Source organism: Empidonax traillii, unplaced genomic scaffold, assembly GCF_003031625.1.
Source record: "Empidonax traillii isolate 1590-97213 ecotype Southwest subspecies unplaced genomic scaffold, ASM303162v1 scaffold375:size1330703, whole genome shotgun sequence".
Classification (NCBI taxonomy): Eukaryota; Metazoa; Chordata; class Aves; order Passeriformes; family Tyrannidae; genus Empidonax; species Empidonax traillii.
The window spans coordinates 446,310-471,975 of NW_020955568.1; the positions used below are offsets into that span (position 1 = coordinate 446,310).

The 25,666-nt window shown below is 49.7% G+C and overlaps 1 protein-coding gene across 6 annotated transcripts in view; it reads right to left on the reverse strand.

Annotated features, from left to right (window-relative positions):
- The window catches only part of MVB12B (multivesicular body subunit 12B), a 57,375-nt gene extending 32,868 nt beyond the window's left edge, over positions 1-24,507 (reverse strand). For 2 of the 6 annotated variants that reach the window (XM_027892932.1, XM_027892937.1), the window contains exons 1-6: positions 24,221-24,317; positions 18,629-18,751; positions 14,452-14,559; positions 11,517-11,613; positions 8,444-8,573; positions 8,027-8,149 (exon numbers count right to left, since the gene is read on the reverse strand). In XM_027892932.1, the coding sequence (XP_027748733.1) occupies positions 8,027-8,149; positions 8,444-8,573; positions 11,517-11,613; positions 14,452-14,559; positions 18,629-18,751; positions 24,221-24,283 (644 nt within the window). In that variant the 5' untranslated portion in view covers positions 24,284-24,317. Of the gene's footprint in view, positions 1-8,026; positions 8,150-8,443; positions 8,574-11,516; positions 11,614-14,451; positions 14,560-18,628; positions 18,752-19,466; positions 19,778-19,808; positions 20,736-24,220 lie in introns of those variants that run through there. The other 4 variants (XM_027892935.1, XM_027892934.1, XM_027892933.1 and 1 more) reach the window with 4 other exon arrangements.
- Between the last annotated feature and the right edge of the window lie 1,159 nt (positions 24,508-25,666).

Genomic DNA, 25,666 nt, shown 5'->3' on the forward strand with positions numbered 1-25,666 from the left:
CCAGCACGGGGCTCCAGGATGTCCCTCTGCAGCTGAAGTCAAACCCACGCTGCTTCAGCACTGCCTCAACGCCAAACATATTTTTTTCCAGCATACAATAACTTCCAGACAATTTAGGATGAACCCACTGCAACAGCTCAGGACAGGGCAGGTTTAATCCCTCTCTTAATTTCAGTTGCTCTTTTAGCCAGTAAGTCCACAGAACAAGTCAGCAGGCGATGAGGAGATCCTTCACGTGCAGGCGAAGGAGATTTGAGGTCTGTGCACATTATAGCCACTTTCTGAATGTTTTTGGAGAGTAACTCACATAAAACAGGCCCAGGAATGCCTGACAGTTCCAAACCGGTTAAGAACTGTCTGCGGGAAGGTGATGAACTGCTTTTGAAGTGAGGAGGAAAGTACTCATAAAAAGGAACAGAGGAGCACAAGGGGAAATGCCAGATATCAAAGGATGCTTCATAATTCACATAAAAATATTAACAATGCACAGCAAAAGCCCAATGGGAAGATGGGTTTTGGACCCAGCAGTGATGGTCTGGGGTGGTACAAGTGTGGCACCCAGAGCAGTATCTGGACCTTCACGCAGTAAAGTTTGTTTTTTTCACAATGACCTTCAGAACAGAAAAACCTCCAGTCTCATGGGAATACCTTCCAAAAAAAAAAAAGGACCTTATTTTCCATAATCAATGAACTTGGAAGGATCACACCTCACGAAAAACTCAGGACAGAACAATTAAATTCCAAGCTGTAGAAGGTTGAAAACATACCTAAAATGAGTTAGTATCAGGCTGCAGCTCTCAAGAAACGTAATTCAACTTGAAAGCTTTGCCTATGGAGACTGGAAAAGGCCCATTTCTAAGAACGGAGCTGCTGGGATTCCACAGACTGGCATCAGAGGACTTGGCAATCACCTGCTCTACCAGGAGGCATTTCCCAGACTGCAGCTCGCAGCCCAGCAGGTATCCGTGGTTCTGGCAGTGGCCAGATCCCAGATACGCTATTTATTCACAGCCCTTAACTTTGACTGTGCTGGGGTGCTGCAATGCCAGAACACCTACCTCATACTCCAAAAAAACTGCAATGAAAACCAAAACGGCGAGGCAAAAATCACCTCGGGTAATGGACTTCATTCCAGACAATCTATTCTAATCGTGTAAACCAAATACTTAAATACTTTCTAAAACCTTCCTGACCCTTTCCCTAAAACAAGCAACATATGGGCTTTGCAAGCATTTCATCTCATTCCAAGCTACTTAAATATCCTGTTTCCTAAAAGTCAATGAGAACTGGGGGTGCCAGATTCAGATTTTATAAAAGCCCAAATGCAAGAGAGAATGAAAAAGGGAATAAGCAATTCTTTCCACGTTCAGATCTGCCCATTTAACACTCCCAGTTGTAGGAAGGGAGGAAGGCAGCTCGTGCTCCATGCACTGCACACAGCTCGTGCCTCCACGTGTTCCCCTCCCCAAACACCCACACCAGGACGATGACGGAGGGGTGATGTCGCACTCCCCTGTCAAACAAGAGCAGCCACTGGCTGTACACACACCCCCCAGCGATGCTCCGGAGTGCACACAATCTCCTGCAGACCGGCAGTCCAAAATGGTTGGGCCTAATGCAGAATGAAGCTCCTGCAGCTTCCTCTACACGGGGATTAATTCAGATCAGAGGACTTGAGTAACTAGGACAGAGCAGCTGCCAAACAACAGAAAAAAGCCAACAAGTTTAATATACACTGCTTGGAAGTCTGAGCTGCAGACCATTAAATCCTTACAGGCAGAGGCTGCATCAAAGAACTGAGAGCTCGCACTGCAAGCACGAAGTGCTTATGAAGTGGTTGTCTCAGCTGAGCAGCGCCGTGTCTCGGGAGGCTGCGGCGGGAAGCGTGTGGCTTCCACATCCTTCACGAGCTGCTCTCCAGAGTCAGGAGTTTTCAGATAATGAAGCAGTAGGGAAAAATTGCCAAACAGCAGAAATACTCCAACAAGATAAATTACACGCGGTGCAAGCTTCCTCGGTTAGGATTTTAAATTCTGTCAAATTAATCAGCACAACAAAGCCCAGGCTCACGTGCACAATGCAAAGCCCCTCTCAAAGAGAAGCCCCTCCCAGGGGGCAGGGGGTGATGGGAGGCTGCTGCCCAAGCAGACCTCACAGCTCCTGGGTGCTACAGGCAGAGCTGGGCCCACAGGTACATCAACGCTTCCCCTGCAAAACCCGTTAAACAAATATTCCACATAAAGACTCATTTGGGAAGAGCACATTGTCAGCACTTTGCCAGTAATAAATAATGACAGTCCAAACACTTGACTAAAAGCAATAAACTCAAGAAGTGTTTTGGAAAATGGTGAAAGTGACTGATTTAAAGAAGGAAATATCTGAACACAACCACATGCACTTCAGGGTGAAAGTGCAGATTACAAATCAGCAGTGACAGAGATCATAGTAAATAGCAGACAACACATAAGTTTTAGGAAAAAATGCTCAATACCCCTGCAGGGCTTATTTAAAAACCCAGAGCACAGCTTCTCCAAGCGGATACCATCGGTTTGGACTTAACGACCCTATGCTATGCCCCCCAAAAACCATGCCTCCAGGAATAATGCAATATAGCGAGCATAGGGCTCTATAAAGAAAAACGACTCTTCACTTAGAGCACTCCCCAAATTCTTCAGTCCATCCTCAATATCAGCTAAATAAATCAGGATCGTTCTAACTACAGTTCATGGCTTTCCTTCTCAGCTGCTGCAAGGGACTCTTGTGCCTGGCAACCAACTATATTGTTTAAACATTTTTTCCTAATCACCATTTTCTACCACTAAAACGTACTGGACTGTGACCAACTTTTGCACGTCTTCATCCAGTTGAGCTGGACGCAAGCCACACGGTCAGTGCCGTTTCATAACAAATCCTTTATGGGAACCAGACTCTGGAGAAATGTGTGCCAACCCTGCTGAGCCACCCAAACCATCATGTTCACATCTGCACAGCCTGTATGCATCATGGACATTTCATCCTTACATTTCTCTTCTTACCATCCCCATCAGAGAGCGTCCATAGAAACACTTCCTCCAGGCTTCAACTTACTGTTTCAGTCTCACAGAGTTTTTAATCCATTGCTGCTGAGATGTGACCTCAGCCCTTATGCCATCCTTGGCTTCTGTAAGTATGTAATTTAAAAACTAGGAATGTTGGGCCGTGTTTCGTGATGCAAGTGATTTGAGCATTCCAGCCAAATAATACATTCAACATATAATAATTAATATAATTACGATATTGTATTTTTTACTTGATCTTATAGGTCTTCTGGTTGGTGCTGCTTTGATGACCTGCCACAACTGCACATCATCAGCCTGTAGCAGAAAGCCACACACCAATCCCTCCCAAGCTTACACCACCAACTTCAAACACCCTTAATAAATCAATTTGAAAAATCAGACTTCTCTGCCTAGCAAGGAAATGCTTACATTCCTCAACATGAAGCCCTACTGGGAGCAGAGAAGAGTAGCAAATATTTTCCTTTTTCTAAGGAGGGGCAGCGTAACTAATGAAAAAGTAATTGGGAGCTCAGGAGGAAAATTCACACGTCTTGCTCTTATTCCAGGGATTTAAGTAGAGCAATGGCTACCCACTAATGAAAGCCAAAGTGGCATTTCACGGGTGTAGTGCTCTGCCAGAGCAGTGTTGGAAGAGCTGAGCACTTGGTGGCACAGACAGAGCTGCTCCACGCAGGGAGGGAAGGAGGGACCCAGAGCTGCCAGGGCTGAGCTGCAGCACAAACGAGCTGTTTCAGTCGGTTTTCAGCCACAGGCGTCAGGCAAGAGCCAAAGCACAGCAGCTGCATGCTGGGCCCGGGCCCCAGGAGGAGGCAGGAGCAGGGAGAGGCTGTCCGGACTGGGACAGAGTCCAGAGGAACCACCATCTCCCCTGGACAGGCCAGCACGTGTCCCTGTGGCCACACAGGAGTTGCTGTGGGACCAGCACCCACCTGCAGCTCCCTCCAGCCAGGGCAGTCCGGAACATCTGCTGCACAGGCATTCTGGGAAGGCAGCCGGAGGAGCTCTGCCCCTCTGAACCTGCACACCAACCACCTGTGCTAGCACAGGAGAGGAATTCAAGTAGATTGCAGCCAGATCTTCCCTCTGCTCTCCTCTCCCAGGTAAGCCATTAACCTTTTGGATGACAGCTTCACAAACCAAATGACTGAATGATTCTCGGGGTCAGTGCAAATCTACATTTTCAAAACCTGACATCAACAAATAAAAGTTGTGACTGAATCCCAAGTCTCTCCAAGAGGGAGATGAAACGCCTGTGACACATCATCTGCAATCAGAGTGCTCCATTTCCCAAAGTATCCATCACAGATTGATAACATCCACGCAAAAAGTTAAGTGCAATTATGTCTGTCACTGTAAAACACACTTCGGCAGCACTGACTGTCATCTTGCTTGCAGCTGACAAATTGTGAGCGGGCTGTTTGAGTGACAGTGGCAGAGGCTCCTGAAGGAATGTGCTCCCTAGCCACAGAAGCCACCCAGTGCTCAGAGCACTGCAGTTGGGATGAAGCCACTGCACAAGCAGCTGCAAGGCAAAATGGCTTGAGGTTGCTCCCAGAATGCTGAACCTGCACTCGAAGAGGAGAACATCACCCACAAATCCTGCTCCAGCCTACTCCAACAGAGCCTGACCAATGGCAGGGCTGAGGCCAGAGACACTGCTCAAACACTTACCACACGACATTGCTGTTCTCCAATCCCCACCCATGCACTGGCAACCTTTGATGCACAGGCTGGGTGAAGCAACAGTGTGCCCAGTGTGCCAAGAGTGCCAAGGGCCAGGTGAGTCAGCTGTTACCAGCAGCTCTTCTGGGGGAGGATTACCTTCCTGCTCCCCACAGCAACACTGCCCCGCAGCACAAGCCTCGTGCACAGAGCAGAGGTACAAGGAAAGTTACATCAAACTCCCTCGTGTGACTGAAGCCTACAAAAGCCACCCTTCAGCAGAAGGACAGGAAACTGCAAGTGCATTTGTCCATTTGTCCAGGCTGCCATTAGTGCCAAGAAGCTGTAGCAGAATTTGGAGAGAAAAGAAGTAAAGCAGCTCGATGCCTGCACAATGGCACGGCTGTGCTGCACAGCACAGCATGCCACCCTCACCAGGACGTGCCATGGCTGCTCTTAGAAGCCAGCAAGCCAGGTGCCTGCAGTAGAGAACACCAAGGAGAAGAAATGGCTGAAAAATACCACATGCAGTCCTGCACAACACTCAGACAAAGCCTCCCCTTGTGCAGCCCCGACTGCGAGCCATAACCCCGTCACAGGAGCAGTGCAGCAAGCTGTGGAGGTCACACCTCTGACACATGACCATACTCTGATGTGCCGCCATCCACTGCCATCAGCACTTTACACCACAGACCAGAGGGGCTGGTGCAGAAATAAATATCTCCCACAGTAAAAAGTTCTTCCATTTTGGAAGATTATGTTGTGCAGAAAGTCACTGGTGTGTTTTACTGGTTTAGCTTACATGCAGCATTACTGCTTGTTCTGAAGCAGCCAAGTATACCATCTTGATTTAGAATTATTCTATAATGCCAGACAGCAACTGAGGAGAGCAGCTGAGATATGTGACCAGCCCAACATCAGACTATCCACAGCGCTCCATGCAGCATTGCTCACCAATTCTCCCTCAGCATTGAGGCAGCGTCAAAACAACTCACTGTTGTACCTGTGAGGATATATCTACATGGAATAAAACAGCAAACTGGCTGCCAGTGTCATCTTCTCTCTCTACAGTGACGTAAAAATAAGAGGTTACTTGTGACTACAATCTTTCACAAACACTGTGTTGAGCAACACACCACATTGTTGATAAAGTATTAAAAGAGGCTTTCAAGTAGTCTGTGTTTCCCGTTATAATGAAATATTTGCAGGATGCACCTTTATATACATTTCTATTTCTTAAAAAATATATTGGATAGTAAATAATCAGAGTAAAAAAAACAGACATGAAAGATGCTTTGAATGATCAGGCTGGTAGTGTAAAAGTTACCTGTAAATCACGCATGGGGTGTGAGAGCGGAGCTGGCTACAGACAGGTGGGTTTTACTAGGAGGCATTAATGTAACATTCAATTATTCCACTGCATACTGGCTGGTTTAACTCAGCCAAATTAGAATACATTTTATATTGACTATTTTGACATTTGCTTTATTTGGCAAGTAAAACAAAACTGATCCAATTTCCTTGCAGCCATTGTAAACCATAAACTGTACAACAAGAGGTTATAAAATATATAAGCCTTGTAAACACTTCTTTTCAGACTGTCGCTGATGCTCCGAGCTCTAATTTTGGCCCTGTTCCTAACAGCTCTGACACTGTTCTGCAGCCTTCCCTGCTCAGCCATAAAGTGACCCTCCACACTCCGTTATTAAGCACTGCCATTGACATTCTCTTGCTATGTTAATTTTTCTCCTTATTGTGGAAATCTGCCCAGACAGGAATTTCTTGCAGACAGAACAAGAAGATCTGTGCTTTAAAATCAAAACATCTTTCTGATCTCACATGGCCTGTGCTGGCCTCTAGCTTGTGTCCAGCGGAGCTTCAGAAAAATATCTCAGCTCCCCATGGAACAGGCTGGAATCTCAAAAAACCTGCTGGCTTTTCATCTCTTTTGCCTCCATCTCTGTTGAGAAGCATCTCTGCCTGCAGCACACGTGACAGCACACAACAGCAAGCAGTGTACCAGGGCTTGGCAGGTGACCAAGCAAAACTTTCAGTGAAAGAAACACTCAGAGGCTTTGGAGCAGCCACTGCAGGATGGTGGATTCCAGTCTAGGTCACAGGTGAAGTCTCAAGTGTACACACCTGCCTTAAAAAGACACCTGATAGCTTTTCAGGGAGCATTTTACAACAGTTTAACAGCGTAACTCTGAAATTATCTGTAAATCAAGACTCCAAAGGACACGAGCAATTTCAACCCATGTGATACAACGACCTTCGAACACAATGACCTTAGATCCTCCTGGAATGTCTCTCCTCTCTCTCTTTCAAAATTCTAGCTCTCAACAGTTGCTGCAATACTGTAAAGGTATTTGCAGTGTACCAAATGCCTAGTGTAAAAATACATATTCGTCTAATTAGACAAAAGCACACAGGGACCCATGGGGAACATGATGTCCCCAGAAATGGCCTGGCCCCACTCAGTCCCTGAGCCTCAGCAGCAGGACCCTGACTCACACTGGGTGCCATGCTTTCACAGTGAGTGAATGCCACGAGTGCAACATGCTCAGTTTAACCTCTGTCTGAGCTGGCTTAACACCACTTGGTTTTGCCTGGAGAAATACAGCAAGTTAGCTGTCAATACAGGACTACTGGCATATGCAAATACACACACCAGCACATTCATTCATACACACATACAAATATTGTCCACAACATAGGGAAAACAGCCTGGACAGACAGCGTGCCAGCCCCTGCCCAGCAGCGCTGCTCCCATCTGTCACCACAAGATGAGCGGGGCTCATGTCAGCTGCACGACTGGAGCTCAGCAGTCGGGTCCAAGAAAATAAAAATCCAAGAGCCAGTACTTCAAACCATGAGTGGACTGATCTTGGAGATGTGCAAAACTTGTTTCCCCAATAAAGTCTGTATGAATGCTTCTCCCTCCTTCTGGTCAAGGAGAGCAATCAGCCTGGTTGCAGCTCTGGCCCACTCTTACAGGCTGGCCCACAGGCACATGTTGGAAACCACAACATCCTGCATAGTTTGAAGCAAAGGAAAGGTGCAGTTTGCTGTTTTCCTTCCTCTGCAGGCTTTTTCTTTCTTCTAGCTTCTTCACCCATGTGTCTTTACACAATGACAGGCAAAGAAACTTCCAGCAGGCAAAGTCTTCAACAACAGCACATTCCTTCATCGTGCCACAATCATTTCATAAGAATACAGTACCCTGGTCTTGGTTTCCCAGGCAAGGTTAGAAACCACACACCATGCAGTGTCAAGCAGAAATGGCTGGAACGCAGAAAACCTACCTTGGCAGGTTGGGAGCAGGGGTCGAAGCTGGTGCCTGGGCAGGAGGAGCCGCAGGCTGTGCGGAGTCGTGGTTGCGTGGCACTCTGCCCATCCGGTACCAAATGCCCATGCTGTTCAACTCCCTGGGGAATCAACACAGAAGGCATCAGTGCTACAAACAAATGCTGCACATATGCATGAACATCAAGCACTGATGTGTTTCACAAACACCTCAGTCAGTGAGAGCCAGTCTAACTGAAAAAAAAGAGGATGAGTGAATTCCTACATTAAACCCAGTAACACTTGTACTTACTTGGACTTTACAATGACAAGCTTCAGCTCTTAAAAACTACTGCTCAGTAATTATAGGAGCACAGGGTGCGTTGCCTTGGTACAACTGAATTTACGACAACAGCTTTGGAGTGAAGGTTACTTACCCTATAAATGTGTACTGAGGAGGGGCCTGCTTAGATCTTCCCAGGATTCGGATATCACAGATGGCTGCCTCTGTGGAATCTCGAGGGATGAATTTAATGCACAGCCTCTTCTTTCTGAAAGCTATTTCTTCTGGAAAAACAATGCAGAACACAGGGTGTGTTTTATGCAAGATGAGGGTGTAATGTTATTTATTGTCTCTCCAAATATTAGGCAGATAATTATGGCAAGAACTGGTGCCAAAAAACAGGCATGTCAGCAAACCAGACAGTGCAGTGCCATTCAGTGAGGAATGTTTCATCAGGAGATGCATTACGGGCACCACAATAACCAGATCTCCTCCTGCCCTCTGCAGAGATCAGCCCCCACATGTGCCCAGTGCCACCACACAGGGCCAAATGGCAGGTGACTGCCATTTCCTCATACCTCTTGCACTCCCTTGCTCCTTCCCAGGTAATGTTTGCCCCACTGGCCTGGACAGATGTATCTATAAATTCCTCTCACAAGCATCGCCTCTAGGAATGCACCTGGAAGCCACTGACACAACCAGTCAGTTCAGTCTGCCAACTGCTTCCAACTAGTCACCTCCACCAGGAGGGGCAGGCGGAGCCCACCACGCAGAGAGGTCGAGGGTAAGAGCTGTCTGCCCAAACCTCACACATCCCAAGTATTAGTGACATCTCCTGATGCAGTCAGCAGGCATGGAAATTATACTCCCATTGTGTTTGCCCTGGTTCTTCATAGGGACAAACCGGATTGACAAAGCCAAACTGCCAAGAGGTCCAGTGAGGCAGCTGTGCTGCTCTGACCTGTGCTCTGGGAGTGAGTGAACCTGCTGCACAGCCCTCACTGTTACATGTCACGGAGCAATTCCACTTGCTTCTGTGTTATCCATCATGTAAAACTCAAGCCCATCAAAGTTAAGGCTTATCTATATAATGAATTCATGTATCTGCAGGCTGTCTGTCTGCATGCAGACACAATCCACAGCCAGCTCCAGGGCAGTCTGTGACCACAGGTGGCACTGGCACACAGAGATGGATTTGCAGTGCTTGGAAACCACTGCTCCATCTCACCCTAAGGAGGCTCAGGGTGAGCAAGGTGAGGTTCCTGTTTGGATGCAGGCACTTGGAAGGCAGGACACAAGTCTACTGATAAACTGAAAATCTAAAGAGCAGATGCTGAATGAAAATCTGGGAACAACCAGTAACTACAAACAAGTGCCTGCAAAATAAAAACCCTTCAGCTTAATATGAATAAATATCTTCTAACTTAAAGTAATGCTCTCACTTCAGCAGATGGCAAGCAGCCTTGTCTTTGTGGCTCCTCCTGTTTCATAATCCACACCTTGGGAGAACAGCAATCCATCCCAGCCTCAGGAATGTGCCACTGCATCAGCATCACTAACTGTACAGACAGTGTGAGGTGTGCAAATGCAGCATCTGTGCATGCACCTTGCAGTTACAGTGCTACTTTTAGAGATGGTAAATACCTGCATCCCTGAAGTTTAATTCTTATCCCGATTTGAAAACTAGGGCCTCTGTTTGAAATGCCTAAAACTGATTTTAGAGTCTAGGGTTTAAGGCTTCCACACCAGCAAATTTTCTCAGGACTTGGTAAGGAGTACTATTTCAAATATATTTACTGCAAGTCAGCTGCCACTTTGAAAGGAACACAGAGACACCTGTAACTACAAACCTAACTCTGAACAAAATCAGTGCCTCTTGTCTGACTTTCTCCACAAGTACAAAGCTCCGTATTTGCTTTTGTCTGTGGTCTCTTTCACACTTGGCTGGAGTCTGCAGTCTCTAGCAAATGTAGTTTAGGAGCTGGATTCAGTAGTCACACATGCTTAGCCACAGTTAATTTTAAGTAAACATATTATAAACAGTCAATCAAAGTGTGTTCATTCATGCCAATAAAGGCAAAGATGTGCACTGCTTCCTTAGTACAGGCAGTGCCTCTGCTTTAGAGACTGTGGGGTGACAACCCAACCCATTTCAAATTAGTAACAAAGTCCCCTTACACACTTCCACGAGGACTTTCACAGAAACTGTAGCAGCATGCAGTAAGGTCCAGCACTCCCACAGGCGAGCAGGATAAGCCAGTAACTCTACCTCACACCACATTTGCCCAGGAATTCTCGAGGGGTGACCCAGGGGAATGGGCTGCAGAGCTTTTCACTTCCAGGTAACAGGTTCCAATCAGAACCAGACTGCAGCGACTAAAAAACCATCATCACATGCTGCAGTCCCAGATTCCCTGCAAAGCAGGCTCATGTAACCCCTTTCTGCTCATTCCTAGGCTGGATTTCATCACTGACATGCACTAGGACCAGCCCTGCTGTGATCAGCAGCTGCACACTGAGTACCAGAGCTGGTGTCCTGCCATCCCCTCACACTCTGCTCCCACGGGGCTCATCCCCTGCCAGCCCAACGCCCTCAGTGCCCGCTGTAGAGCACAGGGCTGCCACCAGATGCGGCTCCAGCAGCCGCTGCCTTAAGTCCCAGGGGAGCCAAACGCACTGTTTGGGAACTGCTCACTTAACTGCTGCAGTGAAGCGATTCTGCCTTGCAAAAATGAGAACAGTATTCCCCCTGGACATTGCACTTGTGCCTTCTCTCAGCAAGCACAAACATATCTCAACCCCCTCAGCACTACCTGGCAGGACATGGGGCCTCGTTCGTTCACGGTGGGCGATGCAGAGCGGGCGTGCACGAACACAGCACCACAAGCACAGCCCCTTCCTTTCACTGCATTTGTAAACATTCCTCTGTTCCTGCTAGGCCCAGTCCACATTTCAAAATGAAAAAATGAACTTTCTCCTCCTGCCTCAGAGCTGTGAGGGGGCTCTAGCAAGTGAGTGGAGAGAGCCAGGCAGTCTCATTAAACAGCCTGAGGAGTCCAGGGAAACCAAAGACTGCTTCACTGCAGCCCAGAGCTGCTCCTAAACATGCACATGTCAACCCAGAGAGCAGCAGTGCCAAAAGAAACCCTCTGCTTGGGACACAGTCCTCCTCTGCCTGACCACAAAGGCACTGTCAGAGCAGGAGGTAGGAACAGATATCAACTCACGTGTGTCAATGGTCTCCTGGATGGGAATGAAGCCCACAGGTAAAGTGTCCTTGATATCAATGAGCTTCATATCCACCAAGACGTTGCCTAAATGACTCTTTGGAGAGAGAAAAGAAACAGCTGATTATGACAATGTCACCAGAATCAAACCCAGCTTTTCCCACCTGCTGAACCACAAGATGCCTTGTCCAAGCACAACTTTGAAAATGGTAAGAAGGTACCAAGCCAACCCTTGCTATAGTTCCCTCTGAAGGAACCAGACAATGATTGACTAGGACATACCAGTCAACTTCCAGCATTCAAGATTTTAACACTTCATCTACTGTCATACTTCCAGATACTTGGAAGCAAAACCAAATTCTCTCCCTGGGAAAATGGCAGTTGAAAGTACCACCTCCACCAACTCATCCACTGAGCTGGTCACCTCAGTTCTTAGACACTCTACACCTACAACAGCAACATGACATTTCCATGACAGTAACAGCAGAAAGCATCACAGGACAACGGCTCATGCAGGCACAGCCAAAGTTATTACATGCATTAGCTAATTAGTACTGAACAGACATGGTTCTAGCTCCAAACGGCACGTTCCAGAAGCACGGGCCATTTGGAATGAAGAACTTCATTTGGAGTCCATGTGAATTCTGAACTCATGCCTCATCCTATTAATCAAGGCTTGAAGAGCTTAAAGCACGATTCAAAGCAACAGCCTCCACAATGGTTTAGAGACCAGACTTTTTTTTGCAGTTCTCATTAAAGCCAGCACTGCTGCCAGTAATCTGGATTCATGTATGGAAGAAGAACACATTTCAGTTACTGCACAGCCCTTACAAACAGAAGTGTCATCCCAAGCCATCAAACCATTATCAGTGAGTTTTACTGTTACTGGCTGCTAAGTACCTCCTTCAGTTTTTATCTGGCACAGTTTTTCAGGCAAACCTCTACTCTCTGATTATTCCACTGAACTATTTAAAAACATATTTAAATATGCAGGCTCTGAAATAAGGGGAGATCAGGTCTGTGTTTATTTTTTGGAGGTCTTACATTTTACAGTCAACTCCTCAGCAGGAGGGCCAGCACATCTGCAGCCCTGTCCCACTAGACATGAGTGTGGCACACGTCCTTTGCTCACATAAAGAGGCCGAGGCCAGGCAGCCCCACACGCCTCTGACCCTCCACGGCCAGGGCATCTCAGAGCCAGCAGTGCTGGATGCTGCCAAACCTGAATGTGTCAGTTAACATGGTCCTGGCACAGCAAACGGCAGATGAAGTGGTTGCTGCTGATTCATCTTTCATGTTTTATTTATCCAAGCTGTCTGGCTGTGTTACATCAGTGGCAACTTTCAGCTGAACCACCGATCACTCTTCCATCGGCAGCAGACAGGTAGGAGATGCGCCTGCAAGGAGTTTGTTAGCTGCTGGAACTTGGGAGTCAGCACTGATGCTCTGCCACATGCACAGAAGAAAAGGTGCATTAACTCTACATTAACATGTTCTTCAGGACAAAGTTCTGTGTTTTGTTCTCAGTGTTTCGGTTAACACAAAAAACACCCTGAATGTAAAACTTCCAACCCAAAGTGCAGCAACACATCAACGCCCACAGGAGAAGGAGCCTCTCCCCTCCCTTCCTTCTGGATGAGGGAATTAAGGCCCTTTAACCCTCAGAGGTTTTCAACAGGGCAGTACATCAGTATCCCCTGTGGCCAGAGAGGGCTGAGTGGCAGGGAAGCTCTTGCTTTAATTCATGCCTCATCAATATGAGAAAGGTACTCCCAAATCACACCAAGCTCAGGGCTCGTGCCAAAAGCCCAAAAGGCACCAGCTGAGGATATTTACCCTGTCTCTGCAGCCAGCAGCTCCTACTGTCCCATAATTATTTCTGACAATATCACATTTCAGGTAGCCACAGATACGCCTAACATTCATATCAGCAGAAACCTTTCTGTTTAATAGCCTCCCTGCCTATTCTGGGGCTGTTATTCCTATGACTGCATGTACTCCAGGATGAAAAGCATAATTATTGTCCATCTACTCCAGGAAGCGATATCTAGAGGCAGGCAGGGAAGCAGATGGAATAAAGGTCAAATGCTGGGAACTGGTAGCCCCAGGCTCTCCTGTCAGGACCCATGAGCAGCCCCTGAAGCTGCCGTCACTTTTTTGTTCCCGTTGCGGTGAAAGAACAAGTACAAAATGGTACCTCCAGCTCCTGACAGCTGAGTCTCTGTGAACGTCCAAACCACGACCAAAGGCAAGATTACCCACTAGATGGAGTACATTCATTGCAGAAGTCAATAGTTCCCCCAGAAAAGAGAAAGTTTTCACACTAGTGTCAACCAAAACCACAGCAGAACGCATCAGGCCCTCGCTGCACAGTCTCCTCTCCTCCACAGAAGTGTGGGCAGACAACTGCCACTAATCACAAAGCAACTCACACTTAATGGTCAGATCAGATTAAAAGAATATAGCAGCGTATGCACAATACGGACACATTTTCAAGAATCAGCAGCAAAAACAACAAAGAAAGCAAGCTAATCCTGGAAGAAAATATCCAAGATGCCCCACGAGTCAGAAACTAACATCTCCTTCACCAACACTACCCCCAGGTTTTCTCAAGGTACTTTGGGTTAGAAATCCATCACAACCATGAGTGTGCAGCGTCCACTGCTGCAGCAAGAAACACGAGTGTGAGAGGCTGCTGAAATGCAAGTGTTCCCTTTTCTGCTGCTTTTATTGCAAATTTTATCAGCAATTTCTTTCCATGAGGAACACAGACAAAATGCAAATATCCTGCCATTGCAGTTTGCCTCCTGACACACCTAAACTCAGCAAAAAGCCTGCTTGAATTATAATTGGCTCCATAAAATGAATCATCTTATGGGTAAGAGCATACCAGGCACAGATGCAAATCACGCAGATACTCAGCAAACCGACTTACATTTTCTTTTGAAAATGATCTGGTGAAGCACAGGTACCGTGTGACCTTGGATTTAAATAAGCCATCTTTCCAGAGGTCAGCATCCAAGCCATCTGCTGTTTGTGCAACCTGCAAAGAAGAGACAGAGGGAGAGAGGAGACGTGAGCTAAGATAAAGTTAATGTATGTACAGTACTTCTTCCTCAGACCTCTCCTAATTAACAGCAGCCCGAACTCTCACAGCATCTCATTAGTTTCTTCACAAGGTGCAGCACAAAGAACTTCCAAGAGGAGGTATAAAAGGAAGTTCTAAAAATGCTGTCTCTCGGGAGCCCCTTGATTAAAGATGCTCTGACAAAGGCTACTCTAATGAGGAAACAGTAACTTGGGTTACAGTCTCCAAACAATAGTTTGGAAAAGTCAGCACATTGAAACTCTCATTACCACCCCACATGCAAGGGCACACCAAGCACGCTGTGAGAGTCTCTGGAAACAGAGCACAGAAACTGCCCCATCTCAAGACAATTTTCACAGAAAGCCATCAAGGAATTCTGGCTTCAGGCCAAAAAGCTGCTTCCAGCAGATGAGGAAAGCCCCAGTCACTGGTGGATTTTTGCAGCAGTGAGGACACACTCTGCAAACATCCGTCTCAAATGCAACCCCGTGTCCAGTTCAATCGACAGAACACACCGCATGGAAGGAAAGGAAACAGGCACCGGACCTGATTCAAGGAGTGGGCAGGAGGCAGCACTTTGTGCTGGGAAAGGGCTCTGCTCTCAGTAGCAGGGCACTCTCCCACACAGCTGGTAAACTGGTAAGAGCTCCAGCCCCAAAAGGTTTCTTGTCAAGTAAGAAAGGAGACAAGGCGGCAAGCACAAGGAGAAGGGTAGCAGAAAAAAGATTACCCCACCAGACTAACACCTGACCAATGTCTTCCAAGAGGAGACTCCAGCACGGTCTGAAGCTCCACAGAAGTACAGCTTAACTTCTTCCTAATGTCTCTCGGATGGGGCAAACAGCTCCAGTGCAGCTCTTCCAAGTCTAATCTTACCGAGTGAGCCCTTGGTCCCAGAGCAGCCCGATAACAAAGAGCTGACATCTGTTGCCCCTGTTTGCACCACGTTTAGTTGAGTGGAGACTGCACAGGGCACAGGAAGCAAGAGCCATGTGCTGACAAGGCCTCCGATTATCACAAGTGCGGGAGAGAGACGTGTGTTCACGGTCTGATCAAAGCAGTGAAGTGCACTGGCTGCTCCCCACATTTCAGCAGCTGCTGTTTGCAAGCCCCAGCTCAGCTCAAGCCCTTGTACAACACAGCTTTTGTATTCGGGCCTCTGCAAAGAAACATGCCTGATTTCTAAAGTCACATTTTAGAACAAGATTTTGCTGGGATTTTTTGCTTACTTGATTCCTTGAATTCAGCTCTTTCCTCAAGTGCTAGTTTAGGAACATGTAAAATCCACAAGCATCTCCCTCCCCTACGGGTAAATCAGTCCTGGTGAAAATATATTCAGAAAACAATCTGCTTGGGAAAACTGCTAGGGATGGTTAGCTTGAACTCCAGCCCTTGTGAGGAATAGTTTGAGGGACTAGACCTAGATTTCATCACTTTGTTCACTGATATGGTTTGAGTTCTTTGTGCTAGCCAGTTTTGTTAAGATGCTCAAAAATCAACAGGCAGCAACAGACTCGTGCAACTGCAAAACTGGTGCTACACAACTTGCAGTCAAATTGACTTTTTATCTAATTTCTGTAAGCTTGAGGAACTTCACATGACTTACAACAATACCACATTTTTGAGGTGGACATATATCACTTCAATTGATGACATCTTCTCTACCATTCACTGCTCAGGGCACAGTTGGATGACAGCTGGCCAAGGCATCTGAAGGGCCCCCACACTGGCACTGTTAACGCTCTGGAGAGAGGCCTGGCACTGTCACAGTCCAACTTAATGATAAATAAACCTAAAAACCTCCAACCCACACCACACCCTTTTTTAGGAACAGCCCTGCCATTCTAACCTATCTTCTAGTAGCTGAAATGCAACTGTCGCAGGCAACATCCCCAGCAACGAACCCTGAGTGCTCTGCTCTGCCTCTTCATGCTTAAGACTTTTTCCAAGCCTGGAGAATGCAAACATGCACGGACTTGTCAGAAAACTCATGGGGAGAGAGAACAGAGCAACATAAACAGGAGACTTTTTGTATCACCTTCTGGGCTCCCAGAAGCGAGGAGGAATGCCCTGCACTCTTTGAAGCAGCCCCATGCCTGAGCAGTGTGCCCTTGGAACAGGAGCGAGCGGCAGAGACCACGGCAAACCCGGCAACAGGACAGGCACTTGCAGCCCCAGCTCGCCCAGTCCTCCCTTGGCTAAGAGGTAAGGAACGTGTGAGACAGACCACAGTGGCACCCAGCACTGGGCACACAGCACACCAGGCACAACAAACAGTCCTTCTCCTCATGGAGCTGAGGGAAGACACTCCTTACCCACATGCTACAAACAGATGGACCTGACAGAGTGACACACAGTGAGGAAGGTACCCCCAGCTCAACCCCTCCAAGTGCAGGGTGATCTATCGGCTGCACAGCAGTCAGAATAGTTACTGCTACCACAGTCAGGCCTTTGGAAAGCATGCCCTTTAAATCTCCTACCCCACAGGGTGATCTGACTTAACAGACACCCAGGCAAGAAAAGCACAGCCCTGCACGCCACTGTCCTGTCACAGCAGGGTGGCACCGAGCGTGGCCCTGTGACAGCAGGTGCTGCACGGGGACAGAACACCAAGAGCTGCTGGCAGCACCCAGGCAGCCACGCTCAGGTAAGGACTGCAGGCAGCAGGTGCTGCGCCAGGGCTGCTGCAGGGGCAGAGAGTGCTCTTTGGGAACAGAGAGGGAGGCAGAAGAACCAGAGGAAAGGCAGCTCCTCGCTGTGCCCTGAGGAGAGAGCGACCCACATTCACCAGCATTATTACACCACCACTGTAATTGGATTAAGCCACAGGAAGATTCTTTTATCTTGTTTAGTTTAAACTGCGTTAGCGCTGCAGCTCCCCATTAAGCCACAGACAGGCTATCTGGGGTGAGCGCTCTCTCTGCCCAGCCATTTAGGCAAAATGCAATTCTGTTATCACAACTCTCACACTGTCCCGTGCTCCTTTATCAGGGCGAGCAGCTAATTACACAGCCTGGCTCACACAGGTAATGAGCAGTCAGAAAAATGCAGAAAATGCAGGAAAACTCCCAGTTCTTTAAGGCACCTTTTCACAACTCCCCCCCTTCTCCCCACAGCCCATGTCCACAGTCACACCAGCCTGATCCATTTTCTTCCTTCACACCGAAAAAGGTATGCAATGATCCAGCACTGAAGAACTGTGAGCAAAGCCTCAAGACAGCTGGTTTCCACTCCCACCACACAAGCTGTGCAGCTCTGCATACCAAGGTGTGATGTAGCACAGTTGGAGCAGAACACATAGAAAGGCAAGCAGGTCAAATCTTTCTCTATAGACCTCTGCAAGGTCAGCATTTTCTGGTATTTCACAGTTTGGGACACTAATCTATGGGGAGAAATATCCTGCTGCTGGGTACACAGCAACTAATCCAAGGAACAAGCAGTTGTTAAACAGTGACCTCCCTTTATCCACTCACACATTTGTCTCTGCTGTACGCAGCCGCCTTTTCCTGCTGCCAGTCTCCTGCCAAACCTTAGTTTAGAGGTTTGCATTCTACCCATCAAAATCATCCTTGCAATTTCATCTGGATGCAAAAATCTTTGCTTCCCATTCTGGAGCTTCTCATCATCATTGTGCAGTGTTGATATTTGGGAATAAACAGCTGATGAGGGATCCATTTATGCAGAGATATAATTTGTGCAATACTTAGGACTCCTTCAGGATGAATATTACCAGGATTATTAAATTTGCATGCCACAGTGGCCAGCTGTTTCTGAAAATCCCTCCTCCAGGTAATTAAGCTCCTCTGGAGTGGTAGAGGAGTGCACAATTGCACCCATAACCCTCCACTAAGGGAAATCACTAAGTGCTGTGGGCTGAAAGGTGGGCAGCTGGCTACCAAATGACTTCTCACAGCACCATCTGAAGTCAAGCTCTCTCTGGAAGAGATGCTGTTTCCCAGCAAAGTAAAGCCTCGTTAGAGCAGAAACGAGCATTAGCAGCAGCAGCTCAAATAGCTCTACTTACTACATCATATCCAGTCGGTGCTCGGCTCCGGGATGCAACCACACCAACACCTGTGATGGGATCCATCGGCAGGTCAGGCAAAGCATCAGAGAGGTCTCGCACCTCAGGCATTATGGACTGATTCTGGAAGAAAGGAGCAGAATTAAAGGGCTGCTGGGCAGCACACCCCAGCAGAAGCCAGAGCACCAACAGCCCACATGCATGCCACAGTGCCTGTGCTGACACACCAGACGGCCAAGGTGAACACGGGATTAGGCCAGACACACCTTCTGCACTTTCATTTGCTTTTGATAAGAGGGTACATTTATGCAATGCCAAGCAGTTTTGGAATTTGGGCTGGCAGCCTCTGAGACTCATTTTCTTGCTTCCATGGGCTGGTCTCCATCTAGCAATGATGGGAAAACCCAATGCCTTCCCTCCCAAGCAGAGAACAAATTTCACCCCCAAGGTGGGCTGGTTGAAGCAGCTCTGTCATTTTAAGCAGAAAGAAGTCTGCTCCTAATGGCTTCAGAGGGAGGCTCTTCATCCACTACGGGTATTAGGACATGCTGTGGGTTCCCCCACAAGTCTTCAGTCCCATCACAACCCCCAGAGCCAGACAATTTTCACAGAGCAGCACAGATGTCTCTGGCGCTGGATGCAGAACTGGACTGGCTGCAGGGAGCCTCGACACCAGGGAACACAAAGGAAGCACAGGGTAGGCTGGTGCAAAGCGGACAGAGCCCCTGAGGAGGACAGAGCCCTCAGAGGAGGCCTGAGCATCTTCCAAAAGGGACACATCACCAAGAACGTCAGGGGAGGGAGATACGCAGAGGGGACAGAAGCAGTTAAGACCAACCAATTTCGGAGAGATGCTGTTGCAGGAAGCAGGAGGAGAGGACAAGAGAGGTGCTGAAACAAGTCGCTGAGGAGGAGGAGGATAGGGAAAGGTGCCACTGCCTCAGCATGTGGTCTCCTGCAGAGGCAGCCAGTTAGGGCAAGTCTTCTCTGGCTTTCAGACAGGAATGCCCCAGGAAACCGCCCCCCACGCACCCTGAGATAAAAGGGCAGTGCTTTGTGTAAACAAGCATTACTGCTGCGCAGCCAGACAAGCCGTAAACCAGCACTGCCTAATTCAATTCCCTCATCAGAGCAATCAAACCCCAGCGTTTCTGGGCCACGTAGAAGGCTGGTTACTTACTGCTTCTAGAAAAGGCAGAGGTGAGTGTGCTGGTGCCAGTGGGACCTGGGATTACACTTCACAGTGCCCAGTCTGAACAAACATCGTGCTGCAGGCAATAAAAAAGAGCAAGTCTGGGCCCTATGTAAATAATAATAATGTCACATGAACAGCCAGTCTACTTGAGAAGCCCAAAACAACAGACACTAGCGACCAGTGATGGTGCAAACACTATCGCTGAACCAAACAGAGAGGAGAGCTCTGCTCTGGCATCTGGACACCCATCCAGTATGGACAGAGTAAAGCAAACCTTCTTTGTTCCCAACACAGCCCAAGGTTCCAAAGCATTGACGGGAAGCGCAGCCTGAGCTGCAGGGGCTCACCCTCCTCTCCCAGCAGGCTCCCTGTCCTCAGGTTGGGCAAGGAGCACAGGACCCCACCGCAGGAACGCTGGAGGCACTGGCACAGCCCCAACAGACCCCACACTGCTGCCCGCGCTGCCCCACCGGCTCATCCGGATGCCTTGCAAATAATCCAGAGGCCACTGCCTAAAATGTGCAGCATGGAACAAATGCACATGAATTTAACAAAGAGATTACAATCTGTTCTTCATGCATGTTTTCTGAAACTTTTCCAAGTCACTCTCGATAGTGTGATGACTTGTTACTACACATTGGGAGGAGCTGGGAGATAATGAATGCTGATGCAAGCTTCTCTCAGGCCATTTTGAAGCGAAGTCCAGGTTAAGTGACAATATTCCCCAGCACGCAAAAAACACTGCACAGCAGGTTCCAACACAGCTGCAGCTACACTGCAGGAAAACAGATCTGCTCCCACCAAACTCCCATCCTGATGAAGTGCCAGCTTGCTCCACAAAGGCAGGGGAGCAGGGGTGCTGGATGGCACAGACATGCCACCTCGGGGAGGGAAGCAGAGGATCTGTGTACCCCAGCTCTGCCTGCCGGCACCTCACCCTCAGTGAAGAAGGGCACCTTTGTGGGAGCCATCTTTGGCTCCACTCAGCACAGAAGGGGGAGGGGAAACGGCATCAATCCTCACTTTGTGACGGCTCACACAAAGCCCCTCTATGGCGGCAGCGCCGGGCACGGGGCTTTCCGCCTCGCCAGGGCGGAAGCCACAGGGTGACGTGGCGTGGCACCAGCGCAGGGCCCCGAGCAGCACCCGCTGCAGCGAGGGCCGGCCGAGCTGCCCACAGCCCATGAGCCCAGCACCCTCCTCTGCCCGGTGCTCAGAACACAGCCTGTGCCCGCAGCCGGCAGGGACAGTGGACAGAGCACCTAACAGAGAGCAAACCTGCCAGGGCCACCACAGCACCGGCAGGCTCTGCCATACCAGGCCAGCCACTCCAGGCAGCTTCCCACCGCGCGGGTGGCACTGAAGATGCATCTGGAACAGATACGGAACAGCAACAATCAGTTTGAACACTAGGATAAATGTTTTTGAGAACTCTGTGCAGGTTAGAGGGGTGTCTCTGGCTGGGCAATCACACAGATGATTAGTTACAGTGCACTTCTCCCCCAGGGCACCAAAGTTTGGTTTCTTTTCTATCACGCCTTTGAACTTAAAATTAAAAAAAAAACTGTGAAAGATGAGATTAAACCAAGGAGCAAGATTCTATAAATACTCCTATTAGGCAGTTTGTTATTTTAATGAAATTCTCTTTAAACAGGTGGGTTTGACCTGTACACCCACCTACCATCACCGTGGCTGACCACTCAGCCCAGGAGATGGCCTATCCCCACCTTGCACTAAGCTGTATGTGCCGGGCTCTGCCCAAGGGCCTGCGCCGCTCTGCTCACTGCAGAGTTATTCTGGGAACAGCCCAAAACAGTAACATCATTTTTCCCATTAGTTGGGAGCATGCTCCCTGGAGGTCGTTCTGAGCTGTGGGGCCACATCCAGTCTTCAGCATGCCCTGGCAGCCAAGGAAGCCGGATGCAAGCTCTGGGGAAGGAAGAAGTTTCAAAACACTGTGGGGCCGCTTGGACAAAGCCAGCAGGGAAAGGATGTGCCTGCACCAGACAAAGTGTCCATGCACACTACCAGCACCAGCCCCAAGCAGCACGCAGCAGAGCTGCACAGGATGGCTGCAGGATGAGATGCATAAGATGCACTCCTGGCGTGCAGCCATGACGCTTCTGGCAACATCCCAAATGCTTCCCGCCCCCTCAAACCGGCCGCACCACGGGGCAGGAGGCGTGAGGCCCCAGGGTGTAGGAGAGGCCTTCAAGGACTCTGCCAGGCTGTGCTACAGCCTTCTTCCCACAGCCCACATCCACAGTCACACATACCTACCTCCCCTTCTCCCAGCACCCCCAAGTTTGTCTGCTTACATCCTCTTCACTTGCTATCTCCCATTTTCTTGCTAGTTCATCCGCCCTTATTAGTTTATCCTAGGCATACTTTTCTGCTGGCTCCACTGAGGTGACTGACCACACACACTGCTGGGCTTTGGCTAGGACACGTACATAGAAGAACATACCTTCAAAGATGAATGCATTATTGTGAGTTTCTAGAGCACTTTTTGCTCTCAGTATTCCTTTTCAACAAGTTCAGCAAGTTCATGAGCTAGTGGGTACATGATCAGATCAGGCCTTTGGATGTATCTGCTACAGAAACATCATGCTGCCAGCACAGCAGGCCAAGCTCTCAAGTTAAATAGTCAAGACTTGGAGGGAGAATGGTTTTATTGTTTCTTCCTCCAACTACAAGCCCTGCACTTTGACACTGACTTGCTCTTCCCACAGGCAGAAAAGTATGAGCTAAGGCAAAACTGAAAAAAAATTATCAACCAGCTTGCCGAGGCCCTGCAGTCTGTGGGAAACAGTCCCACCAAACCAAAGCAGATACACTGCTTAAACCCTTGCCCGTCTGCTCAGCCTGTCACTCCATCCCTCTGCAAAGGCGGGGATACTGCTGGCACAAGGCTCTGCTCCGGAGTCACACTGCCCCGCTTCCCCGGGCCTCCCACCGTGTCCGGGAACAGGACAAAGCCCCAGCCAACTTTCTATTTCTGTTCATGGAATAGGACACAGTTCAGAAAAACAGGAGCGCACAGTTGGACTGAGGGGTCAGGGCCCCAAAGGCCACCATCACAAATGGGCAGAATTTCAGTGTCATGCTTTGCCCCCATGGAAGGCATGTCTGGAATCACACCCACACGGAGGCTCCCATGAGTGACACCTGCCCGGCATCAGCTGCAAAATCTACACATTAAGACTGAACAGGACGGAAACGGGAACTTAAATCGCAGAATGAGCAAAACCGAGACCCTGTATTGCTTCACAGCACTTCTAAATGTGGACACACATCTGTGAAGAGTGTTTCCATATACAACTGACCTTGCATCAAGGCAGCAAAACATAAATGACATTCACTTCAGTTATTTCTATCTCAGCACAGATATGAACCTGGGGGCTACAGGCACACTTGAGCCTGGGATTCACTTTGTCATGGCAGCACACAGTACAAGAGTGAGATGTGTACTTTATTTCACACCTCCAGAAGCTCAGGCTAAGCCTTCATCCAGCAGGTAAGGCCATCTCAGCTAACAGTGACAAGGATGACACAGCCAACCTGCCACATGACACGCAGGCTCCCTAAAGTACAGGTGTGCTCTCACACAGTTTAAATAAAACACAAGATGGAGAAACCCAAGCTTCGGCCCAAGCAGCTACACGTCTCCTGATGCCCGGCCTGTCGGGTTTCAGCATTACTGTTACCAAGCCAAGAATGCCCCAGCTCTGGGAAGGCACAGAAGACACCGAAGCTTGGTGGACTTTTGAAAACCCCTCCAGAAACCTCTGACTGAGCTCGCAAACCTTGATGATGCAGGTGGTGAGTACATAAAACAAAGGCAGCTCTGTGTCGCTGCTCCAGCCATCACTGTAAAGCAGGCTCCTGTCTCACACCTCCAGCCACGCACGGAGCACAGGTGAGAAAGGGGCAGTCGGGCGGACCCACGCTGCAGACACTCGGTGCAGAAGACCACACAAAACACAGGGCTTTGTTATCTTTTCTAACCGTCACCACTAAGAATTTACATTAAATTCTAGAGCACGTCAAGGTCAACGGGCTCTGCCCCACGGCTGGTCCCCGACGCCGTTCCTGCAGCCGACCCAGCTCCAGCGGAGCCACCGGCTCTCAAGGTGGCCACCGGGGAGCTCCGGCCCGGGCCCAGGCGCGGGGGCTCCGCGAAGCCCGGCCCCGGCAGCCTCGGCCCGGGGCGCTCCCGCCGCCCCTGCACCGCCCCGGGGGGCTCGGCCGGCCCGCCCCGCCCGGTGCCGCGGCCGACTGAGCGCCCCGCCGCTCGCCCCGCCGCGCCGGCCCCGCGGGAGCCGCGAGCGCCCGCCGGGCCCGGGCCCGGAGCGAGGCCGCACCGCGGGGCCGCGGCGGGCGCGGGGACACTTAACTGTTGCCCGTGCGGCGGGCGGCGGGTCGCGGCTCCCCCGGCGCAGGCAGAAGCAGCTCCTCATCGCCCGGCGGGGCCGGCGCGGCGCGGCCCGGCGGGAGGAGCGGCGGAGGGGAGCGGCCTGCGGGCCCGGGCGGAGCGGCGCGGGGCGGGGAGCGGAGCCGAGCGGGCGGCGGCCAGGCCGCGGGGCGGCCCCGGGCTCTCGGCTCGGCTCGAACTCTCCCCGCAGCCGCCGCAGCCGCCGCCGCTCCGCGCCCACCGCGGCCGGACCGCTGCGCGCAGGGCCCAGAGCCCGCCCCGCCCGGCCCCCGCGCCGCCCCGCGCCCCCCGCCCGAGCCCCGCGCTCCGGCCCGGCCCACGGGACACTCACCGCGCTGCCTCCGCCGCTCCGCCCGGCCCGGCCCGGCCCCGCCCGCAGCCCCGGGCAGCGCCGCTCGGCCCCCACACAGCCCTGCGGCGGAATCTCCCGAAAACTTCCCTCCCCGAGAACGAGGCGATCCCCGGCACGCTCCCAACAGCCCCCCCGGCCCCAGGGGCTGACAGGAGGTGCCAGGTGGAAATGGCTGAATAGTTGTGATTTGGTCAATATAACCTCTGTCTTCTGTCTGAAACAGGCGGCATCCAGGAGATGGGCAGCAGCTGCTGTGGGCTGAGGATGAGCAAATGGTGTCAAACAAGCTGGTTGTCTTCTTGAGAAGGCAGTCCCTGGCAGGGGTAAGCGGTTTCAGGAGCTACCTTGAATTCATGAAGATATTTGATGCTCTGTCTCACCAAAGCCTGACAAACCAACGAAGCAGATATGGTCCAGAGAGGTCAGGGTATGCTGGGATGGATGGTTAACCCTGGCTGGTTATCCAGCCAGCCCTCATGTCCTCTCACAGCACAGAAGACATCCCAAGCGGAGGGGCAGCTAGAGTCTAGTTCTGCTCAACATCATCACATGCCAGTGCCCAAAGTGACAACACACTCATTGAATTAGCAGGTTATGTGAATTGCAGCATAACCTGGGACAGGAGCATGGCCTGTAGCCATCATCACATAAACAAATCCTGCAAGCTCTCTTGCATTGGGTTTTGAGCACCTTACCTGAAGCAAGGTCAACAACATCCACCTAGAGAGCAGCAAGATGGGTTTAGAGGCTGATATCAGCAGCCTTTGGTGCAGATGCAAGACAGGGAGTTGTAGCTGCTACTCTAAAGCAAAATAAAAAGTCCTGGGGTGAAGAATGAAATGAAGGAAGGAAGGAAACATTAATTTGTATGTGAACTAAAGATAAGGGCAAAAACCTGTTCTTTGTGAGAGGCTGAGAAGTGATGGGTGTGAAAGGCAGCAAGAGATTCTGCGAAGATACAGTTAAAAACTACAATAGCAAAGAGTAAAACACAGCTTGGGGAGTTTTTATTACTAGTCAAGCCAAAAGCCTTCCCAAAAGCTCTTATCAGAAGTT